The sequence below is a fragment of the Phocoena phocoena genome, chromosome 2 (assembly GCF_963924675.1).
Source record: "Phocoena phocoena chromosome 2, mPhoPho1.1, whole genome shotgun sequence".
Classification (NCBI taxonomy): Eukaryota; Metazoa; Chordata; class Mammalia; order Artiodactyla; family Phocoenidae; genus Phocoena; species Phocoena phocoena.
In genome coordinates, this window is record NC_089220.1 from 162,026,154 (window position 1) to 162,050,653 (window position 24,500).

Genomic DNA, 24,500 nt, shown 5'->3' on the forward strand with positions numbered 1-24,500 from the left:
TCCTTCTCCTGCGTTCCCTGTTTTAGTTGTTGGCATCTATTTGGTCTCACTCAGGAGCCAAGGAGTCGCCCTTAAATCCTTCTTTCCTTTTCTCATCTCCACATTAATTTGGTTAAAAACGTTATTGAGGGAATGCCCTTGTATTTCTCAAATTGTCTCCACTTATTTATTCATTATTATTTATCCAACTCTGATTTTGTTTGCCCCATTTTTTTCTCTTGGATTGTTAAAAATTCCAGTTTCAGTCTATTTCACCCCGCTGTTCACTACTCCCTGCTATCCACCAGATTGTCCTTTCTAACATCCAAATGTGACCAATCTCTATTTTGTTTAAATCCATCAGTAAGTCTCACTGCCTTCAGAATGGAATTGAAAGTTTTTGTCATGACATAAGCTCACCATGATCTTGCTCTTAGGCACCAGCCCAACTTCTTCCTTCTTAATTTCCCCAAGAATTCCCATATTCTGGCCAAAAAGAACTACCTGTGAATCCAGCAACACAGTGTTATCTCATTCTTGGGTATCTTTTCAAACCTTGCTCCCTCTTCTTATTTCATGAAAAAAATTTTTGGCCTGTTCTGCTACTAGATATCCTTCCAGACTGAGTCAATGTCTCTTTTCTGAGAAGCCTTCTCTTACAGAAAATCCCCCCCCCACTCCCACTCCCTGTACAAACACACACACACACACACACACAGAGTGTATTAATTTATCTCTACAACTAAATGCTGAGTTTCTTGAGGGCAAAGTTAGTAGTGTCTTACTCATTTGTGGATCCCGAGTGCAGAGCAAGTACTTAATAAATAATTGATTGAATAAAGAATATGTGCAATTATCTAAACATCAAGTATTTGGGATTTTGTGTGAATTCTTCTTCTTTCCTCTAAGCTACAGCACCATTCTGTAAAAATTAGGTTTAAATAAAATATCATGGGAATATGCTTAAAGCAGTACTTACACTTATGCTAAGAAATATTATATTATTTTTAGGTTTTTGTTTTAGTATCAAAAATAAAGATATGTCTTCAAACTATATAATGTGATTTTTTATCTGGGATGAATTAATCTGGGCCAAGCATTTGCCATATTTTAGTAGAAACATAGTGTTTTTGTCATTGTATAGCCGAAATATAGTACTTGGAAATGAATACTGCTTGGAAGTGAATGCTGTAATATGTCTTTTGGGGGTTATTGTGGTTATAAAAATGGTTCTAAGTTATATAGGTTTTCTGACAAGACTTCTTTATTTTCTTATTTCTTCAAACCAGTGTGCTTTCAAAAATTTGTTCTAATTTTTTTTTTTTTTTTTTGAGAGTAGGGAGCAATTCTATTACTGTGTTTTTATTTTCTATGTTCTGATGCTTTGATGTCTGGGGTCTTGCTGACCCTGGAGGGACTGTCTCTTCCAGGGTGAGCCAATTCCTAGAGACAGGAAAACAGCTCGCCTTACAGTGTATGTTTCAAATGCAAACCGACCAATCCAGAGCACCCACCCCAGCCACTTTAGGCTTTCACACTCTGGGTCACTATGTACCTGTCCTAATCACCCCAGGGTCAGTGCATGTTTTCTAAGACCACCATAAAAAAATACCACAGACTGGGTGGCTTAAGCAACAGAAATTCATTTTCTCATGATTCTGGAGGCTGGAAGTCCAAGATCAAGGTGTCACCAAGTTTGCTTTCTTTGGAGTCTTCTTTCCTTGCCTGTGGATGACTCTCTTCTCTCTGGATCTTCACAGTCTTCTCTCTGTGTGTGTCGATGTCCTAAATGCCTCTTCTTATAAGGGCACCAATCATATTGGATTAGAACCCACCAATATGACCTCATTTTACCTTAATTACCTCTGTATACCTCCAAATATGGTCACGTTCTGAGGTGCTGAGGGTTTGGACTTCAACATATGAATTGGGAGTGGCGGGTACAGTTCAGCCCATAAGAGCAAGGTACTAAACAACTAGGGACAACCCTGACTAAATAAATGAAATATTGATGGATTTGCAGATCATGGCTCTATGTTTGTCGAATCTCATGGAAATAAATACCCAAAAGTATAATTTTACTGTATATAATTTTTAAAAAAGAAATGGTAGCTTTTTACAATTGGAAAAATTCTGATGATGAGTAATCCACCATATAGATTATTAAGTGTAGTATTATCTTTAGGGAAGAAACGTAACTGATTCTCTCTACTTACTCTTTACTATAGAAATACAGCTCTCTTTATAAAAGTGTTAGATATAGGTATTTTCGTGGTTTCTGAATATTTTCAAGATGAAAAATAAAACTAAATTCTTCTTATAATATTAAAGAAATCTTTTAGAGTATTCCCACACTTTCAAACAGTATCATTCTAATTACTGCCCTTCCCAAGATATCAGTATTTGCTGTTTATTTATTGAAAGGAAGACCTGTTTAGACTTTATCAAAGTCTAAAAAGACCCAGGTTTGTGACTGTGACTAAATAAGAATGTGCTTAATCACTGATTCTTAAATAACATTGCTTCTTGAGCAAATTACTGTATATTTTTATAAAGATTGCATGTTAGGGCTCATAATCAAATATCATGAATATTCTGTGAATATTTTTAGGTTGGTTTGCCAGGACTTTGCCTTAGTCTCATTTATAAACATTCCAAATACACAAATTATTCCTTAATGAGAACCTGAATAATGCTTATATATTATCCAGTTAAATAAGCATTATTTAACTAGGTACCTTTTTTATCTTATTAACTTCTAGCTACCTTTTAAGATCTAATGACTATTCACTGAAATTCATTACTGTTTAAAGAAAACTGATAAAGAAATTGTCAAAAGCCCCTGGAGTCAAAAGTGGATGTCAGTTATAACTTTTGCTGCAATAGCCTCGAGGCTTGGACTTCATTCTCTTCCATCTGAGTTATGTGGCCAATTTCACATAACCTGTTTGTACAAGATAAGATTTGAAGGATGGCAGGCTCTACACATGTGTCTTCATTGGTATAGAGACTTTGAAATTGTTGGCAAAGCTTCATCCTGCTGATTGTACATCATTGATGGAGAATTTTTAAATGCCAAACATAATTTTCTACTGCTGGATTGTGGTGCAATATAAAAATGAAAGAGAGAGGGTGTGGGGAGGGAGAGGAAATGAATATGAATATAAATATAGATGACATCTTTAAATAGCTTTGAGCTCTGAAATAGAATGCACTAAAATAAAAAGCTGTCCAGGAGATTAGCTGATTGACAACTTATTAACCCCCATCATATCATTGTTTTTGTGCTTGCAAATTCCAATTTGGGGGACTAAAGGTAGTAGAAGTGGTTGATATTGGTGGAAGATATTTAATAGCAACTGATACAAGCTGAATTTTAAATTCCATGCAATTTATAATTGACTCTTGCTATTTTTGTTTACAGTACTTTTGTGGTTATTGTATAACTAGTGAAAAATTAAAGATAATATACAACATTTAATTGAACAATGGCAAACATTTAATTAGGCAGCTCCAGGGGCTGAAGATTTGTAGCTATTATACGAATCTACAAAAATTACAGTGTTAATTGTTTCATGGTAATAGTTATTGTGCAATCTTAGCTTCATTTATTGCCCACACTCCCTTAATTGCATACGCAGTTTTATTTTCAGTGGATCTTATGTTCAAGAAGCTTTGCATATTCATCATTTGTTAGCTTCCATTATGAGAAACCAGACTATGGATGTTATTCGTAAATCATTTTCACAACCAATCGCTTCAATTTTATTTCCAATACAAATGTGAACCATTTATATAGAGTCTGTGCTGTTGTAAAAGGTTTCATTGAATTGGTCTTAGGTCATTTATTCATTCATTCATTAAACAAGTATATATTGAACATCTATGTTATGTCAAGAAGTTTTCTAGACGTGAGGGAGAGGCAGTGGAAAAACAAATGGTAATCCCTGAGTTTATGGAATTTATATTTTAGTCATAAAGAGAAAGAAGCTAAGCATGTGAATAGAAAAATGTACTTTATGTCAAGTGGTGTTATGTGCTATGGGTACAATAAAGCAGAAAACTGAGATAAGGGTGCCACAGGCACGGGGGAGATAAGTTTTAAATAGAGTGGTCAGGCATGGTCACATGAAGAACGTATTTTCTGAGCAAAAAAAAAAAAGTTGAGAGCTCAAGCCATGTGTATATTGGAAGGAAGCCTCGTGTCAAGGCGAAGGTCCTGAAGCAAGAATAAGCCTGGTTTGTAAGAGGAGGATCATGGAAAGGACTTTTGCATGCATTTCGTGTAGGATAGAAGCCCGTGTGATGATTTTGAGCAGAGGAGACATGATCTGACTTGCTGCTTGATATAGCTTTAATATGTTCTTCTTGTCCTTCTTTCTGTAAATGGATAGTTAAATTACAGGATTTGAGGTCAATCATTTTTCATTCCTAATGAAAACTTTTATAATTACGAATTTCCTTCTAAGTACTGCTTTAGCTATATGACACAAATTTTAGTAAGTTATGTTTTCATTCAGATCAAAATACTTGGTTATTTCAAAGTTTTATTTAAACGTGTGATATTTAATTACTGAATAAATGTGGATTTCCCAGATGTGTAGTTTAATTTTGTTTTAGTTTGAGGATATTGAAAGATAATAATGGGGCAAGGGCAGCGACAAGGAGGCAAAATAAGAAGTTTTAACTATAATCCAGAAAGAATGATGTTCCCTTAACTGAGAATTGGTGGTAGTAGTGAGTACCTCGATGTAGTGAGATTCCGGATGTGTTTTATAGATCAAGCAAAGATTTGCTGATGGATGGCATGTCTGATGAAAGAGGTGTATCATACATGACTCTACTCTTTTTACCTGAACTAGAAGGATGGAGTTGTCATGGACTGAGGTGAGAAAAATGTGGGAGGAGAAAGTTTGGGCCGAGAAAATCAGAAAATATGCCTAGTTTCAGACATATTTCTTTTGAAATGTATGTTGGTTATCCAAGTGAAGTGGCCAAGTCGGGAACAGGATATGTCAGAGTCCAGTGAAAGGTCTGGACCTAAGTTATAGTTTTATGAGTTATTGGCACTGGAAATGTTTTAAAGGCATGAGACTAGGTGATATTAACAAGATTGTGAGAAGAGACGAGATCCAAGGCTAATGTCACCTTGTGTAACACCGACGAGATGAGGGAAAACCAGCCAAGGAGACGAGAATAAACGCTAGTCATTTAAGACGAAAACCAAGAGAAAATTATGTACCAGGATCCAGTGAAGAAAACATTTCAAGTAAAAGGGAGTGATCAACTATATCAATATTACTGATATGTCAGGTATGTTGGGAAGGAAAAATTAAATATTATTGTAGGTTAACAATGGAGAGGTCAACTTTCATATATGTAGTTTCAGTGCAGTGGTAAGGGTTAAAAAAAAAAAAAGGAATAGAGTTCTGATATATGTTACACCAACATGAATAAACCTTGACAGCATCTGAGAAGTAAAAAGTCAAACACAAGGGCTTCCCTGGTGGCGCAGTGGTTGAGAGTCCGCCTGCCGATGCAGGGGACACGGGTTTGTGCCCCGGCAACGGGAGAGGCCACAACAGTGAGAGGCCCGCGTATCGCAAAAAGAAAAAAAGTCAAACACAAGAAGCTATATAATGTGTAAATCCATTTTATAAAATGTGCGGAATAGGCAAAGTCATCAGAAAGCAGATAAGAGGTTGCCAGAGGCTGAGGAGGGGGAGAGAATGGGAGTGGTTGCTCACGGGTACAGAGTTTTATTTTGGAGTGATGGAAATGTTTTGGAATTAGATAACGGTGATAATTGCACGACACTGAGAATGTATAAAAGCCACCAAATTGTGTACTTTTAAATGGTTAAAGTGGTGAATTTTAGGTTATATGAATTTTAACTTCATTTTTAAAAAATTGAAAAAAACCCTCATTGAAACAGATGCAAGAGAGAATGGGGGGAGAAGAAGTGGTGTTGGAATCAGTGAGAATAGGCAGAACTTGGAGAAGTTAGTTGGAGGGAGTTGGAGGTTTAATTTTCTTAAGATGGGTGAAATTGTGGCCTCTTGTATACTGAAGGGAAAGAAAGCATGTGGGATGTAAAAGAGGGGAGGAAATTGCTGGAATGATTGCAGAATAGGGGAGAGGAGATGCATTTCCGGGGTAAATGAAAGGAGTGGACCTAGAGAGGAGAAGGACTGGTTGATCAGAGTTAAGAAGAGGAAAGGCATGTGGGTGGTGGTGCAGGTGGTGGGGCTTGTGAGGTTTTCTTCTGGTTTCTCTCATTTCCCCAATGAAACATAAAGCAAGATGATTAGCTCGGGGAGGAGGAGTTGGAGATTTAAGGAGTGGGTAGAGGGTTTTGAACAGTTGTCTAGAAATGGAAGAAAAGGAAAGAATTAGGAAGATGTAGCAGGATGGCCCCAGTGCAATGAAGTGAGTAGTCAGGGATATGAAGTCGTTTCAGTCAGCTTGGTGTTGACCCATCACTCCCGTTCATCTGCAGGGATGCAGGTGGAGCGCGTCGCGTGGGTCTCAGCCTATTCACAGTGATGCTATCTGCCAGGAATCTCAGGCGCTCACCTGGGCCCAGATTACATGTCGTGAGTCCCCATAGACATTTCCCAGACCAGAGCCAGTGTTGTGATGTTGTGGCTAGTCCAGCCCTTGCGGTTCTTATGATTACGAGACACACCCCTGCAACAACCATCAGGGAACTTTGGAAAAACAAGGTTTGCTTCTTACAGGTCCTGGAGGGTACCCAGCACATCCAGGGGCCATACAGCGAGGTTGTGGGGAGAGAGAGTAAACCTAGGGTTCTGCCTTTGTTGGGGTCGAGAATGGGGTGCCTAGGGTTTCCCGGTTTTACTTTTTATTGTTGAATTTAAAACATACAAGTGGGAATTAAAGTGCAGTAAGGGAAAAGCTGGGTCACTCGAGTGCTCAGTTATCTAGGTCACCAAGGGCTTTTGAAAAGGGGAACTTCATGGTTGGGACGGACTGGCTCTTTATCCAGTGTGTAGGGGGCAATGTGTTTATTAGAGATGGATGTCTTTGAAATGGATGCCTTAGCAATCAAAAGGTTGATGTCAGGCACTTACATTACAATCAAGAAAGCTAATTGTCAGGCGCTTACACTACATGAAGGATTGTACTTGTCAGAGTTTTTGTCCTGAGTTTGTGGAAGCATGAGAAGAGCCAGCAGATGACTATTTTCTAACACCAGTAAGAAAAGAAATGAGGACATGAGAGGGATGAAAGGAATTGCAAAACTGGAGGACCATTAGCTTTGTAGGTCCTGATGCTGTCAAAAAGTTTTTTACAGTAGAGATACTAGAGGGAGTGAGTGGAAAGATAGGGGTGATGGTTGGGGAGTGGGCCCCTCATAAGTAAGATAGAGGAAGTGTTATCACCATTAGTTACGATCATATTCAGCCGAGTGGTGGCAGAAGTGGTTTTACATCAGCAGTTCTCCTTCATGAGCATCAGTGAGAAAAATAGAGAAATTGAAGGGCAAGATGAATGTGAACATTGAAGTGACAAAGAGTGACATTGAGCCAACGGGTAAAGTAATCAGGGATTGAGGGGTAGGGCACCAGTGTCTGTAGATGACTGTAACAAGATGTCAAAAGATTCAAAGCGCAGGTATTTAGGAAGGTGAGAAACCTCCCTACTGTTCTCCATAGTGGCTGTACCCATTTACATTCCCACCAACACTGCAAGAGGGTTCCCTTTTCTCCACATCCTCGCCAACGTTTGGTATTCGTGTTCTTTCTGATGATAGCCATTCTGACTGTATAAGATGATGTCTCATTGCAGTTTTGATTTGCATTTCCCTGATAATTAGTGATGTTGAGCATTTTTTCATGTGCCTGTTGGCCATCTGCATTTCTTCTTTAAAAAAAATGTCTATCCAGTTCTTCTGTCCATTTTTTAATCAGGTTGTTTTTTTGATGTTGAGTTGTATGAGCTTTTTATATATTTTGGATATTAACCCTTTATCAGTCATCATTTGCAAATATTTTTTCCCATTCAGTAAGTTTTCTTTTCATTTTGTCCATCGTTTCCTCTGCTTTGCAAAAACTTTTAAGTTTAATTAGATCCCGTTTGTTTATTTTTGCTTTTATTTCCTTTAAGAGATGGATCCAAAAATATATTGCTGCGATTTATGTCAGAGTGTTCCGCCTATGTTTTCCTCTAAGAGTTTTACAGAGGTCTGATTAAAATCCAGAAGCACTGGCATGGTTGTTTTTTTTTCTCTCTCTCCTCTCTCTGAATCGATCTCTCCTTTTCTGTTTGTGTAATGAGTCTCCCTAAGGCATGATGCTGCCATAGAGAGGAGTTGGGTTGAGCATGCTCTGTAGAACAAATGTTAACATTTTAAGAAATAAATGATCCTTTCTAGTGACACCTGCATCTCACTTCTTGCCAATCTTACAGATGAAATTTTACCATGTCAAGAAACATCAAATACCAAGATGGAACAATGCCATCCAGATATAAGTCTCTGCAGATTTGATTCTCCAGATGAAGGACTGAGGTGTAAGTGTTAAGATGAGATGTCTGCCTGCCTTGTCAGTGTGTAGGCCATCCATGAGACTCAGAAGCCTAACAGGAATATCGGACCGCTAGTAGGGATACTCACTTGACAAACTCTGTTGCCATCTATTTCTTAGTTTTAGCAAGAGTATCGTTGGGGTGTTAGCTGAAGTGTTATTGCAAGTCTGCTGTTTATTCAAAAAGTGAAAGACAGTAAATATGTCAATTTAAGATAATGTTGTTTTGTAAAACAATTACAGTAAAGATCTTGGAATTCTTTAAAATTTCAACGTGATTGTGAATAGTAAATTATTTAAGTTAACTGAATTCCCTAAAGTAGGTAAGGTCAGATATTATGCCATTTAAAAAACCACAGTGGAAGCAGTGGTACAAGAAAAAGAAATCTCTTCATTTTTTTTTTTTTTTTGGCGGCAGTGGTTCTCATTTGGAGGATGCCCATCTGGATCAAATGAAGAACTTTTAAAAAATAGAGGACACTCTAAGACTTATTGAATCAAAATTTCCAGATATGAATTTGTGTGTGTGTGTGTATGCGCGTATGTGTGCTTAAGCCGTGATTGCAACTATAACCATTGTTTAGCAGCCACTCCAGTAGACTGTGATAGTCCACCGACATCTTTTTCTCCTCTCTTTAGTGTGTCAGGCCTGTGGATTTGATTCTGACATGTGTGACTGGGTATCAGAAACATCTGCTGGGCACACTTCCTGGATGCGCACAAAAGCAAGAGAAATTTCTGTGTTAGAATCTCCACCTCAGCAGAATCAAAGCAGTGATGATGAAGGTAGCAAATAAAAAATCATATGGATTATGCCTCCTTTTTAACTTTTTTTAGTGGTTGCTCTAGAGTTTGTGAAATACATTTACAACTAATCCAAGTCTACTTTCAAATAACTCTATGCTTCCTCATGGGTAGTGCAAGCCCATTATAATAAATACTCCTAAGTTTTCCCTCCTTTCCCTCGTATTGTTGCTGTCATTCATTTCATTTCATTATCAAATACATTAGGACAATTACTGTTTTGAACAAACTTATTTTGATTAACTAAGCAAGTTGAAAATAAAATGTTTCATTTTACTTTCATTTATTCCTTCTCTGATACTATTCCTTTCTTTATGTAGATCTGAGTTTCTGACCTGTATCATTTTCCTTCTCACTGAAGAATGCCTTTTAGTATCACTTGCAAGTCTACTGGCCACAAATTCCCTCAATTTTTATTTGTCTGAGAAAGTCTTTATTTGTAGTTCATTTTTGAAGGATAATTTTTGCTGGACATAGAATTCTAGGTTGAGTTTTTTTCTTCTTTTAATATTTTAAATATTTTACTCCACTCTCTTCTTGCTTACATGGTTTGGAAGAGAAGTCTGATCCAATTCTTGTCTGTGTTCCTCTATAGGTAAGATTTTTTTTCTTCCTGGAATATTTTTAGATTTTCGCTTGTCTTTGATTGCAGTTTTGAATATAGTAATGTGCTTAGGTGTAGTTTCTTGGATATTTATCCTGCTTGGTGTTTCCTGAGCTTCCAGGATCTCTAGTTTGTCTGACATTAATTTGGATGAAAATTCTCAGTCACTGTTACTTCAAATATTGATTCTCTTCCTTTCTCTCTTTCTTCTTCTCATGTTTCCATTATGCATATGTTGCACCTTTTGTAGTTTTCCCAGAGTTCTTAGATAGAATCACTCCTTTCTTCACTTTTTTTTTTTTTTTTCTGTTTGCTTTTCAGTTTTGGAAGTTTCTATTGACATATCCTTAAGCTCAGAGATTCATTCCTCAGCTGAGTCAAGTCTGCTAATGAGCCCTTTGAAGGCATTTTTCATTTCTGTTATACTGTTTTTTACCCCTAGCATTTTTTGATTCTTCCCTAGAATTTCCAACTCTCTGCCTACATTATCTTTTTTGCACGTTTTCTACTTTTTCCACTGGAACTCTTAACTTATTTATCCCAGTCTGATAATTCCAGCATCCCTGCCGGATCTGGGTCTGGTTCTGATGTCTATTCTTTCTCTTCAAACTATATATTTTTTGCCTTTTAGTATGCCTTGTAATTTTTGTGTGTGTGAAAGCCAGGCATAATGTACTGCATAAAAGGAATTAAGGTAGATAGGTATTTAATGTGAGCTTTTATGTTTGTCCAGCTAGAGTTTAGGCTCTGTTTACTGTTGGCTGTAGCCGTTAATGTCTGAGACTAAAATTTCATGTAGTGTTCTTGTTTTGGTCCCACTGTTGTCTTCGGGTTTCTCTAAAGATATCTTCTGAAATAAGGCCTGAGACCCGCAGTTCTTTTGGTAATATTTCCTTGTTATCATACAGGACCACTTTTGATGTGGTGATAAGCTGTGAGGGGAAGGGAAGCATCCTATAGTCCTATGAATGGATCTCAGTCTTTGATCCAGTGGGGGCTGGATCTGGGTATTTTGCTCCTGTCATGTGGAAGGTTAGAACCTGCTGGATTTGATATCTCACTTCTCCCATTTAGGATCTCCAGTCGGTTAGCTGGTTGTAAAGCTTCTCTTGAGTGAAAGCCTTATTAAGAATAGCAGGAGAGTCCAGGTATATTTCAAAATGACTACTTTTCCTCTCCCCCAGCTGTAGGCACAAGAGGATTTTTCTCTGATTCTTACTGTGAGGACCTGGTAGGGCTCCTGAAGGTAAAACTCACAAAAGAGTGGGGTCCTCCCTAAGGTGGGACTGCCTGGAGTTTTTAACTCTCAAATGTGTTCACACTGAGCCTCCAGAAGTTCATCAATCACAATCTAGTTTTTTCCACCCCTGTACTTTCCCTACAATTTTGGAATTCTGCTCTTGAAAGTTGTGATTCTCTGTATCTGCTTACCTCACCAATTCTTGCACAGTGGTTTGTGCCATGACCTCAATTTTCCTAGGGGCCTAAGAAGAGTTGTTGATTTTCAGTTTGTTCATATATTTTCTTGCTAAGTGGACAGGAGTAACAACTTCCAAGCTTCTTACATGGTGGTCCAGAAACTGGAAATTTTGCAGGCTTTTTTTCAATTAGATTTGTTCTCTTTTTAAACCCACTTTACTCTTTCCTCCTCTTCTACTTTGTTCCTACCTCCTTGTTCAGCAGTTTTATCGTGGTATTACTCAGCAACCCAGAACCTTATCTGAGTAACAATCCTGGTTTAGGGTTTCATACTTGATGGTAATGCTTGGAGTTTTGCACGTACTGTCACTTAGCCATAGCCCACAGCAGTGAGGGTAAGTATCTTTCCCACCTCAGTTTATGAGAAGGATTTCCAGACCTAATCTTTGACTTCATAGAGAGAATTTGACTCTGTTCATCCAGGATTTTGCAACATTTAAATTAGTCAAAATTCTAGCTACTACAGCCTGCTTCTTGCCCCAACATCCAAGAGTTCTGTGGTTTCAGCCCTGCTCATCACTTGGCATATCTATTTTTTCCTTATCCTTTGAGATGTTTTATCTTGTTTAATCTGTCTCTGCTTTTGTAAACATGTGTTTTTATTTTATTTATCATTTCCTTACGTATAGGTCAGAGGAAAAGTATTAACTTATTATATACTAGTTTGATTAAAGGCTAACATGTCTAGTAAATAAATTTCACTGAATTTAAGTTCAAAGTTTTTAGATGTTGCAGGAATATTTGCTCTCTTACAAAGAAATAAAACATTTGAAAGACTTTATCTTTGAAAATTGAAGTTATAAAACATAGAAATATCTTTGTATCTCTGTATTGTATATATATATATATATTTTTTCTGTATTGTATATATTATTGAGTTCAAAAGCAATCCAAATTGGTTTTAAGAATCAGATGGAAAAAATTGATTGACAGTATTTTTATGTACTATACAATCCATATGTGTAGTGTAGTAGGACTGTAAGTATATGATGCTTCCATGTAGTTTGGTAAGAAAGAGGGCAGTTTAAATTATATTCCCTCAAAAGATAAAAGTTTTTCTGTGAAGAATAGAAAAAATAGTCAAAAGGGAAAATAATTTTGGGAAGAAAGATGAGGAATTTTTGATTAAAGAGAGATTGCATTGTTACATTCAAAAGAATGATCATTTGGTGGCACAGAGATTTTTATATCAGTAGATTTCTTTTTATAAGAATATTGAATTTTCATATTGAAGGTATTGTAAAACTTTGATTTTAGGAATTAGGAGGAGATTACAATGCATTTTAGAAATCAAATATGGAAACGAAAATCTGTAATTTGTAGTTGATGCAATCTTTTAGAAACATCGTATTCTTTTAAATAAAATATTTGTGTTTCAAGCTTGATTTGGAAAAATAATACAATAATTTTGTTCAAACAGAAAGCAGCTCATTTTTTCTAAGTTGCTTTTTTTCCCCTTTATTTTTCAGGTTACTATATATGGGTAGGGGCTAAGCATGCTTCTACTCTTAACCATTTAGACAGCAGGGCTTATCTAAATAGCTCTGTGTGTCACTGCTTGGGCAAGAGCTGTCATCTTCAATTCTATTACTCTATGGAAAACAGTGTTCTGAGAGTAGGACTGTATAATAAAAAGGTGAGAAGAAACTTGCATTAATTTCAAATTCATTGAATAAATGAAATTTCTGTTCTTGTCAACTTTTGTTTCTATTTCTCAGTTGCATGTAGGCTATTCCTTATCTTGACTTTATTTGGGATACCTTTAATTTTTTTTTTTTTTTTTTTTTTTGCTTCTGAGGGGGAATTTGTTTTTTTCTTTTCCATCATGGTTTATTGCAGGATATTGAATATAGTTCCCTGTGCTATACAATAGCACAAATGTTGTTTAATTGGTATACGTTTAAAAAGAAGTATTAAGAAGCTGGTTTAGGAGATATTGTCATGTACACTGTGGTAGTTTGCAAAATATTTCATAAAATTGGTAAAATTCATGAAAATATATTAAGCACTATGGTGTAATAATATATTTGGGATTCTGTATTATTAACTCTATACTGAAGCTCTGATGTGATCTGTTCTGGATTTTTGATCTCTGTATACTTAAAGCTGTAAATATGATGGAAGCAAATTACTTGTTCTGGTACAGTAGATACGGTTTTAAAAGATTGGTAATTGCTGATTAAATACAGCCAAATGAGTCATATAAATTAAAAAAAAATGGTGTGCTGGGCAGAGTGAAAGTTGTAGTGGTAATGCTGGTGAATAAACAAATCCATGTCTTCTTTTTTTTTAACCTAACTGAAAACAATTCTCTACAATTGGGAAAACACTTGAGACACTTTAAAGAACTTCTATTGTGAAGAAGAATTTATTTATAGGTAGGAGTAAAAAAATCATAGGGGTAAACAGCAGTTATTCTACAAATGGGAAACATTGGACAATAATTGCAGGAATTCGGACATTGGAAAAGAAAGACAGTAAAAGTATCCAAGCAAGTAGTTTCCTTGGGCTCAGGACGCTTTGGATAAATCCAGCTGAAACTTCTACATGACATCAGCCAGACTGATTATTCAACAAAAGTTTGTCATCTGTACTTAACTAACCATCTGTCAACAGCATTTTCTTCTCTTCTTTTCTGAAGTTTGCAGTGACTTCATAATTAATCCTCAAGTATCAGACTGCTTATTACCAAGATACTTGAACATTCAAGAGGCATTCCCCTTTTCTTCTGAGTTCTATCATATCACCTCTCCCTTTTCCTTTTGTGTTGTTTTCATCATATCCAGTCTTTTTTCTTCTACTTCTCTTTTCCAGACTTCTAAAGCATGAAGTTGAATGACTACTCTCATCATATGGCCTAATACATTGTCCTTTGTTACCCGGATGAGACACAATTTGTAGCATTTTGTAACTATATTTTGTAACATTTTTTTTGTAGCAATATTTGGCAGTCCACTGCCCTAGAATCTATTTGATATATTTCATTCAATTTGACATGGTGTGGAGTGGATGGAGGGGCAGAAACCTCTCCCTGCCCTTTGTGTAATACTCCAAACTTTCCAGATAATTGGGAGAAATTTTACAAAAAAAAAATAGGTTAAACTTTATCCGTATATGTTATACCATTCAAGCTTTAAGCACCTTTTAGTTATTATCACCTGTGCCATGTAAACCAAGCCCATTGAGCTTTCATGCAATTTGAAATTTTCTGTAATTTCCAAATCCTTCTTCACAAAGGCATAATTAAAAAAAGGTCTGGAATAATTTTGTTGAGCTTATATTATGCTTAAAGATGCTTTAAAAATATATGGTCCTACAATAGTGTTTTTCACATGGTGGGTAATCAATAGTCATTAGATTTTGAATGAGTCACTGTCCTAAGTTTGAGTAGAAACTTGTTATCTATCTTCTAATACTAAGGATTAGTTTAATCTACCCTGAACATCAGTGATAGATTTTAAGTTTCAGTATGTGGATATGGAGTTTTGAGTTATTGAAAGTGAGCAATATCATTCCTCTGCTGGCTCTGGGATTGCACAAGAAAAAAGTGCAAACAAATTGGCTTCAGATACCACCTCATATAATAAGAATAGACTTACCAAGATTCCATCTCCCACATTATAGGAAAAGAAGAAGTTAATTATGGAGAACTGACCTAGTGTGCTAATCAGAACCAATTGGGGGTACATCTTAGAGTGTTGACTGATGTTTGATCCATTAGTTTACCCAGTATTCTGCAAGGCAGTGTCCAGTCTTTTCTGACACTATTTGCTGTGCTCTGTACACGTAAAACGTTGGTCACCAATGCAAACTGCATCAAAGCACATTTAAATTACAAGTTGATGTTTTATCACAAAGTTAAAAAGGACTTCAAACCTATCATTTAAAAAATTAGCTCTTGATGAAAATGATCATTTACATATTCCATGAATAGAATAACGAAAATAACCCTTAGAACGAAATGTGCTGATGCCAAGAAATATCTAGTGAGAATGCTGAGGGTAATTTTCCTTATTTTCAGAGTACTTTAGAACTTGAGAAATAGAAAATAGGTAAAAGACAAGTTAACTAAAAAGTTGAAACTTTTAAAGTCAGCTTCAGTGTGTAGCAGTTCTAGTTTGTACCATCAAACTATTCTTAGGATTAAGTCTCTGTCCATCATCTATAAGAAAATAATCATAGCAATGGCCTGTCTTTTATCCTGAGGACAGCTGCCATGTCAGTGATCCAAGGATAGTGGGGGTGTCCAGCTTGTGGTGCCTTGTACATATTTTAAAATTCCCACTGGCAAATAAATAGGAGGAACACATAGTTGGGACAGGAAAGAAAATGCCTTAGAAAATATCTTTTCTTGTATGATACAGATTTTAAAGCTATAATAAGCTCTCCTTGAAGGAAGGTTTTTGCCACAGTACATGGTCCTATCACCACGTGCAATCAAAAGTAGTTAAAAAAAAATAACCTTGAATTTGATACCCTGATTTTTTTTCATTGAAAGGGGGAAGGATAAGCTGATCTCTAAGAGATCTAGCGATAAATATTTTTCTTGAAAGGTAAAATGGCATTATTGATCCTGGTCTAGGGGAATAAAGACATTTAAATAATTTTGATTGATTTTAAGATAATAGAAAATTAGAACATCCCTTGAAAGGCTTTTCGGAACTGAGGGTTTCTTTTTTACATTGACACCTGTTGAAAGTAACTAGATAAGAGTCTGAGAGTAAGGACAAAAATAAAATAAAAGCTGATTTCATTTAGTTGAGGTAAATCCTTTTTCCTTTTCATTGCTTGTGTTGTCAGATAGGAAAATGTGGTAAAAAAAAATCTGGATTTCATACACAATATACCGTTAACTTCTTGTGTGAAAAACCATTTAAGTTTCGAAAGAACTCTGCTCAGCTTTCTGAAAAAAATGTAAATGCATTCTTCTTTAAGTAGAACGGGGGAATCAGGCACTGTGAAGAAAGAGCACAGTAGCTGTAAATTATCCTCATAAAATTAAAGTGAGGGGACATGGTGAATGCAGCTTGCCAAGTAGTGTCACTAAAAGCATCTGTGGAGAATGTCGTGTCTCGATGCTAAATAATTGAAGTTGCATTAGAAATTATTGAAAGAAAAATTTGCTGTATTTATCAACTTTTTATAACTTCACTTCATTGTGATGTGACCTGGAAGCTATCAGCTGAAAATGTGTCCCCCATGTATGTTTCATTGTCTTGTGGAAGTCTTAACCATTGATATGAATAAGTAATGGAATGAAGTATATTTTAATTGGTTTCGACTATCTTCTGAAATACTTAAGACTTGGAAATTGGAGTAGATAACAAAGGGCAAAGGAGTAAGTCAAAAATAGATTCATTTTTAGAAAATTTAAGTATGAATGAAATAAGTGAAACCAAGTGAGGAAATAAAGGCTAACGAGAGTCTGAAAAAGTATGAGTGTCATGTGTCATTTGAATTACAACTAGATGTCACCTTTCAGTGCTGTTTCCTGTCTCTCAGAAGGAGAGCACAGAGATAGTCTCAGAGCTCAACCTGAGATACATTTATGCCACTGTCTGCATTTTCACTATAGTTCATTATACACATATTTCACTAAATCTAAGGAAAAATAGGATTATTTCAGAACATAAAAGCACAGTCGTGAATCATAAAGTCCACTACCATAGGCAAAATTGTGGAGTACATTATAGACTTTTATCGAATATCTGACCTCATAGTATATAGTAACATAATTTTGGATACACTTTGCAACCTAGAAAATGATCATCATACAGATGCATGACATAGCACGCTTTAGAGGACATGAAAAGGTCTTTGACTGAGTGACTGGAGAGTCAAATAGAAGTATAATCTCCAGGAAACAATTGTATTATTTGGAACTTGGAATGAATTCTTCCATAGGAAAAAATATGTAAGGTGAGATTGTACAGAAAATATGTCTGATAACAATTTTTTAACTCTTATGTTAAATATTTGCCTGCCATTTTTTCTTTCCTATTATCATGGCAATATTGCAAAATGAAGTAATGTCAGTGGGATTAAGATATAAATAGCTGGTTTATTAGTTGCTATTTAGAATTTTATTTTTTGAAGTGCAGTACTTTATTCAAGATTCCATTCAAATTTTTTTCTGTCCTTACTCTCCATCATAAAAAAAAATAGGCAGCTTTACTATGTAGACATGCTTTATTTCCTTATTTTTAAAAACAATAATTTTTATAGAGCAGTTTTAGATTCACAACAAAATCAAGAGGAAGGTACAGAGATTTCCCTTATACCCCCTGTCCCCGCACATGCTTAGCCTCACCCATTATCAGCATCCTCCACCAGAGTGGTACACATGTTACAATTGATGAATCAACATTGACATGTCATTATCACCTGAAGTCTCTAGTTTACATTAGGGTTCACTCTTGGTGTTGCACGTTCTATGGGTTTGGACAAATGTATAATGAATGACATGTATCCATCATTATATTATCATAAAGAGTATTTTCACTGCCCTAAAAATCCTCTGTGCTCTATCTTTTCATCCCTTCCCCTCTCCTTTTCTTCATTTTTCTTTTAAAATATTATATAGCTTTTTAACCAATACTTTAGATTTCTTAGTACTTAATATCCTACAGGTAGGGTAAAATCTGCTGAAATATAATTAAAAGAGCACATATATAACTATGAGAGTAGAATTTGGGGAATGAGTGATGTCTTTTGCTTTGGGTCAAAGGAAGAAGAAATATTTTGGAAATACAACATATCAACTCACAGAAAATGGGTGAAGGCGGATGTGTTAATACCAGAAGGACTGAAGACATTTCAGGTATAAAAGGGAAAAACAAGTATTTTTTATCATGAGTTTAATTTTTAGCTTTGTAGTTATGAATTTATCACCCATTGCTTAATTTAAATTAGCATTGAAATTAGGGATGTAGACTTGTATATCTGGGGAGAGCAATTACTTTTCATTGTACCTAGCCCTACTCAGGTCAAATCTTTTTTTTTTTAATTTTTTTTATTTTTTGCGGTACTCAGGCCTCTCACTGTTGTGGCCTCTCCCGTTGCGGAGCACAGGCTCCGGACGCGTAGGCTCCTGCATCAGCAGGCAGACTCTCAACCACTGTGCCACCAGGGAAGCCCTAAATTTATTCTTTTAAATGTTCTATTGTGTATCTTACTGTCTGCCTGACATTTCCCTTCATGCATTGCAATAACTAATTTGAGTAGTTATAAAACCAAATGCAGTTATAGCTCTAGTATAAGTAGTGTTAACATTTATTCTTTTCCTTGAATATTAAAGTAAGAGGGCTGTGAAGATGACCAAACAACAAGTTTGCAGTTACGGACGTTGTCGGTGGTTAAATGGGATGCTTTCGTCAGATCATGGGTTGTTTCTCAGAGGCCTCAGTGGATCTAATGTGCCCATCAGTCTTATGTGTGTGGGTCAAGCTGATCAAATAGGAACTTTATTCTTAGTTGTATTTGCTTGCTCTTTAAACAGGCCTTTTTCTTAATAATTCTTTAATCTCTATTATTCGTTTTTGGGTCTTTTTGAAGAGATTGTAAGCTCACAAATTGTTCTTTGTTTTTCCCTGAAGATTATTTTTGAAGGGACTATTTTGAGCCAGAAAGGTTTTATTGGGCTAGACGAGCTCTGGGTCTACGCCTGTGCACAGGCCCCATCCAGACAGCTTTGCTCTGCAGATGAATTCACTTGTGCCAGCGGCCAGTGCATCGCCCGAGAATTGGTCTGTGACTCTCAGCAGGACTGTTCTGATGAGAGTGATGAGGATCCAGCGACTTGCTGTAAGTAAATTAATGGTTTACTCACTCATATGCTCACATTCACGACTATACTTGGATTTAAGATTCTTTGTCTTGAGCAAGGTACATTTAATTTGTATGAAGTAAGGTAAATGTACATTCTCATTCTGAAGCCATCACTACTATTCCTCGTGGGCGTCTCTATCCTACATCTCTATGATGTTTTGGTGCTTTTTGCTAACACTTGAAATCTCTCTATTTGTTCAACAAATGAATAGTTGTGATTAGTTGTGTGTGTGTGTGTGTGTGTGTGTGTGTGTTGATTAAAGAGGAAAATGGATGGGAGAGGGAACCTATTTGTACTCTTCTCTTTGGAGACATATATTGTGGATTGCTAACCTTTATTAAATGTAGGGCTTTTTCCATTCTGACCAATCATGTAGGAAGCTGTGGGGAAAGGGTAAAGAGGAGAAGGGCTGCCATGGCCTTCCAGACAACCATGGTGACATAGAAATCATGTCAGCCATGGTTGGTATTCATGACTAGGCAAAAAAGCCCAACAACTTCATTTCAGACCATTTATGGAGAGTCTTTGATAGGAGTAATGATGAGAAATTCCATTACTATTCAAACCTAGTTGTATTAGAAAGGAAATATAATGTAATTTACAACCTACGTGATGGTTCTCATATGAGGTAACTTAGCAACTAAGATACTTGTGTCTCTTTAGAAATGAATTAAAACTAAATGCATCCAATTTTTATGTCACAAACAAGAGGGTTTTTTAATTATTAAAAATTTGACATTTATTTTGCTGCAGTGTTTTATTTTAGTGATATATTTTGTTGAGCAAAAGAAAAGTATGGCAGTAAGATAAATGTCACCTTTTTAATGAAAATGCTTCTGCTGATGGGCAAGTAAGCATTTTATTAACAGCAGTGGACTGGGGTGTAGAAAAGGGAAGATGGGAAAGCAAGCGAGAAATCCTCTGCCTGTTTGTAAGCAGGAATTCAATTAATTCCTCAGACACCTGGTCTTAACCATAGATTGAAGCAAAATAATCTCCTTACCAATATGATCTCTGTGGATATTTTCGGTGCATCTCTTTTTGTTCATTAAAAAATATGAGGACCATTCATTTTCTCCAATGTGAGTGTCACATTCCTCTTTATGCTTCATTTAAATGCTTTTTAACAATTTGGTTCATTTCTTTTGGAGAAATTCACCTTTCTAATGGTTTGTATTATTCTCAGTTCCAATAACTGAAGATAAATATATTTCTTATCTTTTCAATTCTACCTATGGAAACTTAGCTTCTTCTCTCCTTTTTTTCCTCTGGTGAAGGCTTTCCTTTTAATTGATTTTCTTAATCGAATTCCACCTAGAGTATTGGTAGATACTTTAGCATTTGATTTTGGACATATTTTCCCATTTCTCCTCCTTTATTGAAGTTTTATTGATTACTTATCTGGCATTTTCCCCATAGAGTATATCTTGATACCATCCTGCCATTTCCTTTGTGTGAATTCAGGGACAGATGGCCGCGCTTATCAACAGATAGTGTTACTTCTTAGTCTGATAAGTATTCCAAACAATGTAAGCTCATTTGGCCAAAGAAAACCTGTCATGCTTGCTTGAGATCAACCTTCTGTAAGGGATATGACCAAAAAAAAAAAAACAGGTAGCCATGTTACATATTACAAAATATCCATATACTTTGATGTCAGCATGAGTATTTCATGTAAATATTTGTACAATCATTTTTGCTTTGAGGAAATTATTTATATAGTAATTGAATTATTAGAATTGATATAACGTTACACTATTTTCTGCACTAAAGTGTTTAACATATTGTGCATATATACAGATGCATACATATGTTATTACAAATTAAGAGGCTTTCCTTTGAAAGTTAAAGCCACTTTGAAACATTTTCCACATACTTTTAAATTTATATTTTACAAATTTGAATTCGTTATACAAATTTTTCTTAAAAATAGAGTTTTAAAGTTCATGAAGCACAAGGAAAGTGCTTTTATATCTTCTTTGTATCCCAGTATAGGATGAATCTCCAGAATGCTGTAGCTCATAGATATAGTTTGAATACACCAGGAGTACTTACCATACTCTGGAGACTCGGTAAATATTAACTCATGAATATTGTCAGTTGGTATCTGTAGTCAGTGTGATTTTTGCAAAAGGCACATTCACTCAGGTGTTCTTTCTTTACCAAGTTCCTCTTACTTTTATACTATTTTGACAAATGTAGTTGATTGAGCCTGTAGCCTAGTGCCTTTTCAAAAGCGGTTAATGGTAAAGGGAAAATGGGTTTTGCTAGAGTTTGCTATTATAGCGTTACTCCCTTGACCAGCAGTACCAGCGGCAGCATCTGAGAGTCCCTTTGAAATGCAGAACTTGAGGATATAACCCAGCCTTACAGAATCCGGAGTTTCATTTTAACAATGTCCCAGGTGATTCACCTGCATATTAAAGTTTGAGAACCACTGTTCCTAAAAGACTTCAGAATTGAAGAGATGGCTGAGAGAGAAAACAGGTGGCAATAAAAAAAAAAAGTAGTCTTAAGAGTCAAAGAGGCCTTTCATGGTAGAACCAAAACTCCCAGTACTTCACTAATCCCTAAGGGCATTATAATTCCAAACAATACATTTTAAAATAGTTTTATTAAGGTATAATTATTGTATGAAAATCGGCACAAAATCAATGTATACAGTTTGATAAGTTTGGACATATGCATACACCTGTGAAACTGTCACCACATCCTTCACCTCCAAAGTTTTCCTTGTCCTCCTCTGCCCTCCCCCCACCCCTTTTGTAGTAAGAACACTTGACGCAAGATTTATCTTAACTAGGTGGGGCTATGCATATGGGTGCCCTGGAGGCCAAGGTGCTGGACGGTTGCATGTACCGGGTTGCGCCCCCCGCTAGGATCCTTACCCCTATCCGCTGGCAGCCAAAGCCAAGGGCGCGGCTGGGCAGGGCCGCTGGCGGCACCCGAGCCGGCGCTACCCTCCCACTTCCTCTGCACAACCTCGTGGTCTTTCCGGGGCTGCGGTGAGCTGAGGGCCGCTGAGTGTTTCCACATCTCCCAGCGGGCAAGGTTCACGGACCACCTGCCGCAGGTGAGGCCCCGCCTCGCCCTGCAGTCAGCAGCCTCAATGGGCCCTTGCAGGTGAACACGCGCCACGACATTTCGGTGCAGCCCTCGCTGGGACGGTGCAGGGGGCTATGCAGACCCGCGACCCCCTGCCCCTGTGATCCCAGACCTGAGGGTGCGGGTGCAGGCGGCTCGGCCTCCCCCGCAGGGCACCCAGGTTGGGGGCCTCCCCAAGCAGGGCATGCCCCCAGGCCGGTGCCCCGGGACGCGTGCGCTTCCCGCGCTGTCCCGAGTCCTTGGATCCCGCCACATCACCTTCCTTGAAGGGGCCGAGAGGGCGAGCGGAGCTGGGGGCGCCGGAAGGAGAGGGAAGGCCACCATCTCTGACACCCCGAGACAGGAGAGGTGTCGCCGAGGAAGGCGCCCCAATGGCCGTGGTCCCTGGAGGAGGGCGTGGCCCAGGCCACGGTGTGGGTGATCTGGGAGCCGCGGGAGGCCTGGGGAGGCGTTCTCCCAGGAGCCTGAAGCAGCCGCCTCCGGTGGGGAGGCCCCAGACAGCGTGACCTTGACCGAGGTGAGCTGGCCGCTGCGGAACAGGTGGTGGCTAGAGCCCGGAGCCAGCGAGGAGTTCTTAGAGCAGGAAGAAGGCTGCGATTACTGCAAGGATGGGAAAGTGGAGGTGCGAGGTGTGAACCCCGCGCTCACGAGGTTTACTTCAAGCAGTTTTGTAGGACTTGTCCGAAGTCATCTAACCCTTACCGAGTGGAGGATGTCACCTGTCAAAGTTCTAAACAGTCTAGACGCTCTTGTCCAGTAAAACTTTGCCAATTCCACCCTAAAAGGCTCCATCCTCACGATTGGTGCAGGAGATGCACAGGAAACGCCTGTCCTCCACAGCACCTTCAGCTTCAAATACACCGTTCACATGAACATAAAAAAGGCCCTGCTGAACTGGTGTTAGTGGCAGACAAGTGAGCTTTTTTTCATGCTCCTCCTTTCTGCTTCTCCCTTCTCAAAATACTTCACAACAGGCTGTATTTTTGACAAGCATTAAGTATTGCAAAAGTATTTTAAAAGCATTAAGTATTGCAAAACAATTGACAAAAGTGCATAATACAGTATTATTGACTATAGACATTACCTTGCATAACTGAAACTTTATACCGACTGAATAACATATGAGTTTGAGTATTTTAGGTACCTCATATAAGTGGAATCATTATGCTAAGTGAAATAAGCTAGTCACAGAAGGACAAATACTGCATGATTCCAAACAATAGATTTTTGATCGTTATTAACATGATCCTGTATAAAATAGGGACATTTAAGAATAAAATAACTATGCAATATAGTTTTAAAACATTTCTAATAAAATATAACACGTGCCAGACATATCTAAAGGTATACACTGACTAGCTGAACAACGTACAAAGAAAATATACCCAATGCTTACATGTAGACACACGCTACAAGGTGGCTGACCCTTGAAGACATGCTAAGTGAAATAAGCAAGTCACGATAGGACAAACGTTGTATAATTCTTCTTACCTAGAGGAATCAAATTCATAGAAATGGGAAGCAGAATGGTGGTTGCCAGGGGTGAGGGGAAGAGAAGAATGGGGGCTAAGTGTTTAATGGGTATGGAGTTTGGATTTGGGGGGATGGAAAAGTTCTGGAGATTCATGATGGTGTTGGGTGTACAGCAGTGTGAAGGTGCTTAGTGCCACTCAACTGTACACTTAAAAATGGTTAAAAAGGTAATTTTAATATTAAGTATATTTTACCACAATAAAATTTTGAATATATATATATATATATCTAATTTTCAATCATAACATACAGAAAAAGACTGTTTTTATGTTCCAAAAAGGATGGCAGGATTGACAGATGTGTGTTTAAATCAAAAACGTTTGGACAATTCCATGGGGAAAAAAGCTTTTAATTGAATAAATAGGAATTGTTAGAGCATTTAACCTGCTAATATAAATTGTTACACATCAAAGGAGAAGTTGGTACAATATTCAAGTGAAAGAAGCTTAAACCAAGAATCCAGTGCAATGCATTTAATCTTTACTATGATACTGTCTCTGGATGTCTTCCATATTTTGAAAAATAAATATTGAATACTAACAACACTTTCTGAGGGTAAGGGAAATACATGCATATTTAGTGGAGAAAAGATCCTTGTAGGTTCTCAATAAATATTAAC

The 24,500-nt window shown here is 37.2% G+C and overlaps 1 protein-coding gene across 1 annotated transcript in view; it reads left to right on the forward strand.

The window, feature by feature from the left end:
* The window catches only part of MALRD1 (MAM and LDL receptor class A domain containing 1), a 598,156-nt gene that overhangs the window by 62,233 nt on the left and 511,423 nt on the right, over nucleotides 1–24,500 (forward strand). Inside the window, exons 7-11 of the mRNA XM_065871795.1 lie at nucleotides 8,413–8,514; nucleotides 9,168–9,314; nucleotides 12,885–13,051; nucleotides 18,143–18,235; nucleotides 19,011–19,218. Of these exons, the coding sequence (XP_065727867.1) occupies nucleotides 8,413–8,514; nucleotides 9,168–9,314; nucleotides 12,885–13,051; nucleotides 18,143–18,235; nucleotides 19,011–19,218 (717 nt within the window). The remainder of the gene's footprint in view (nucleotides 1–8,412; nucleotides 8,515–9,167; nucleotides 9,315–12,884; nucleotides 13,052–18,142; nucleotides 18,236–19,010; nucleotides 19,219–24,500) is intronic.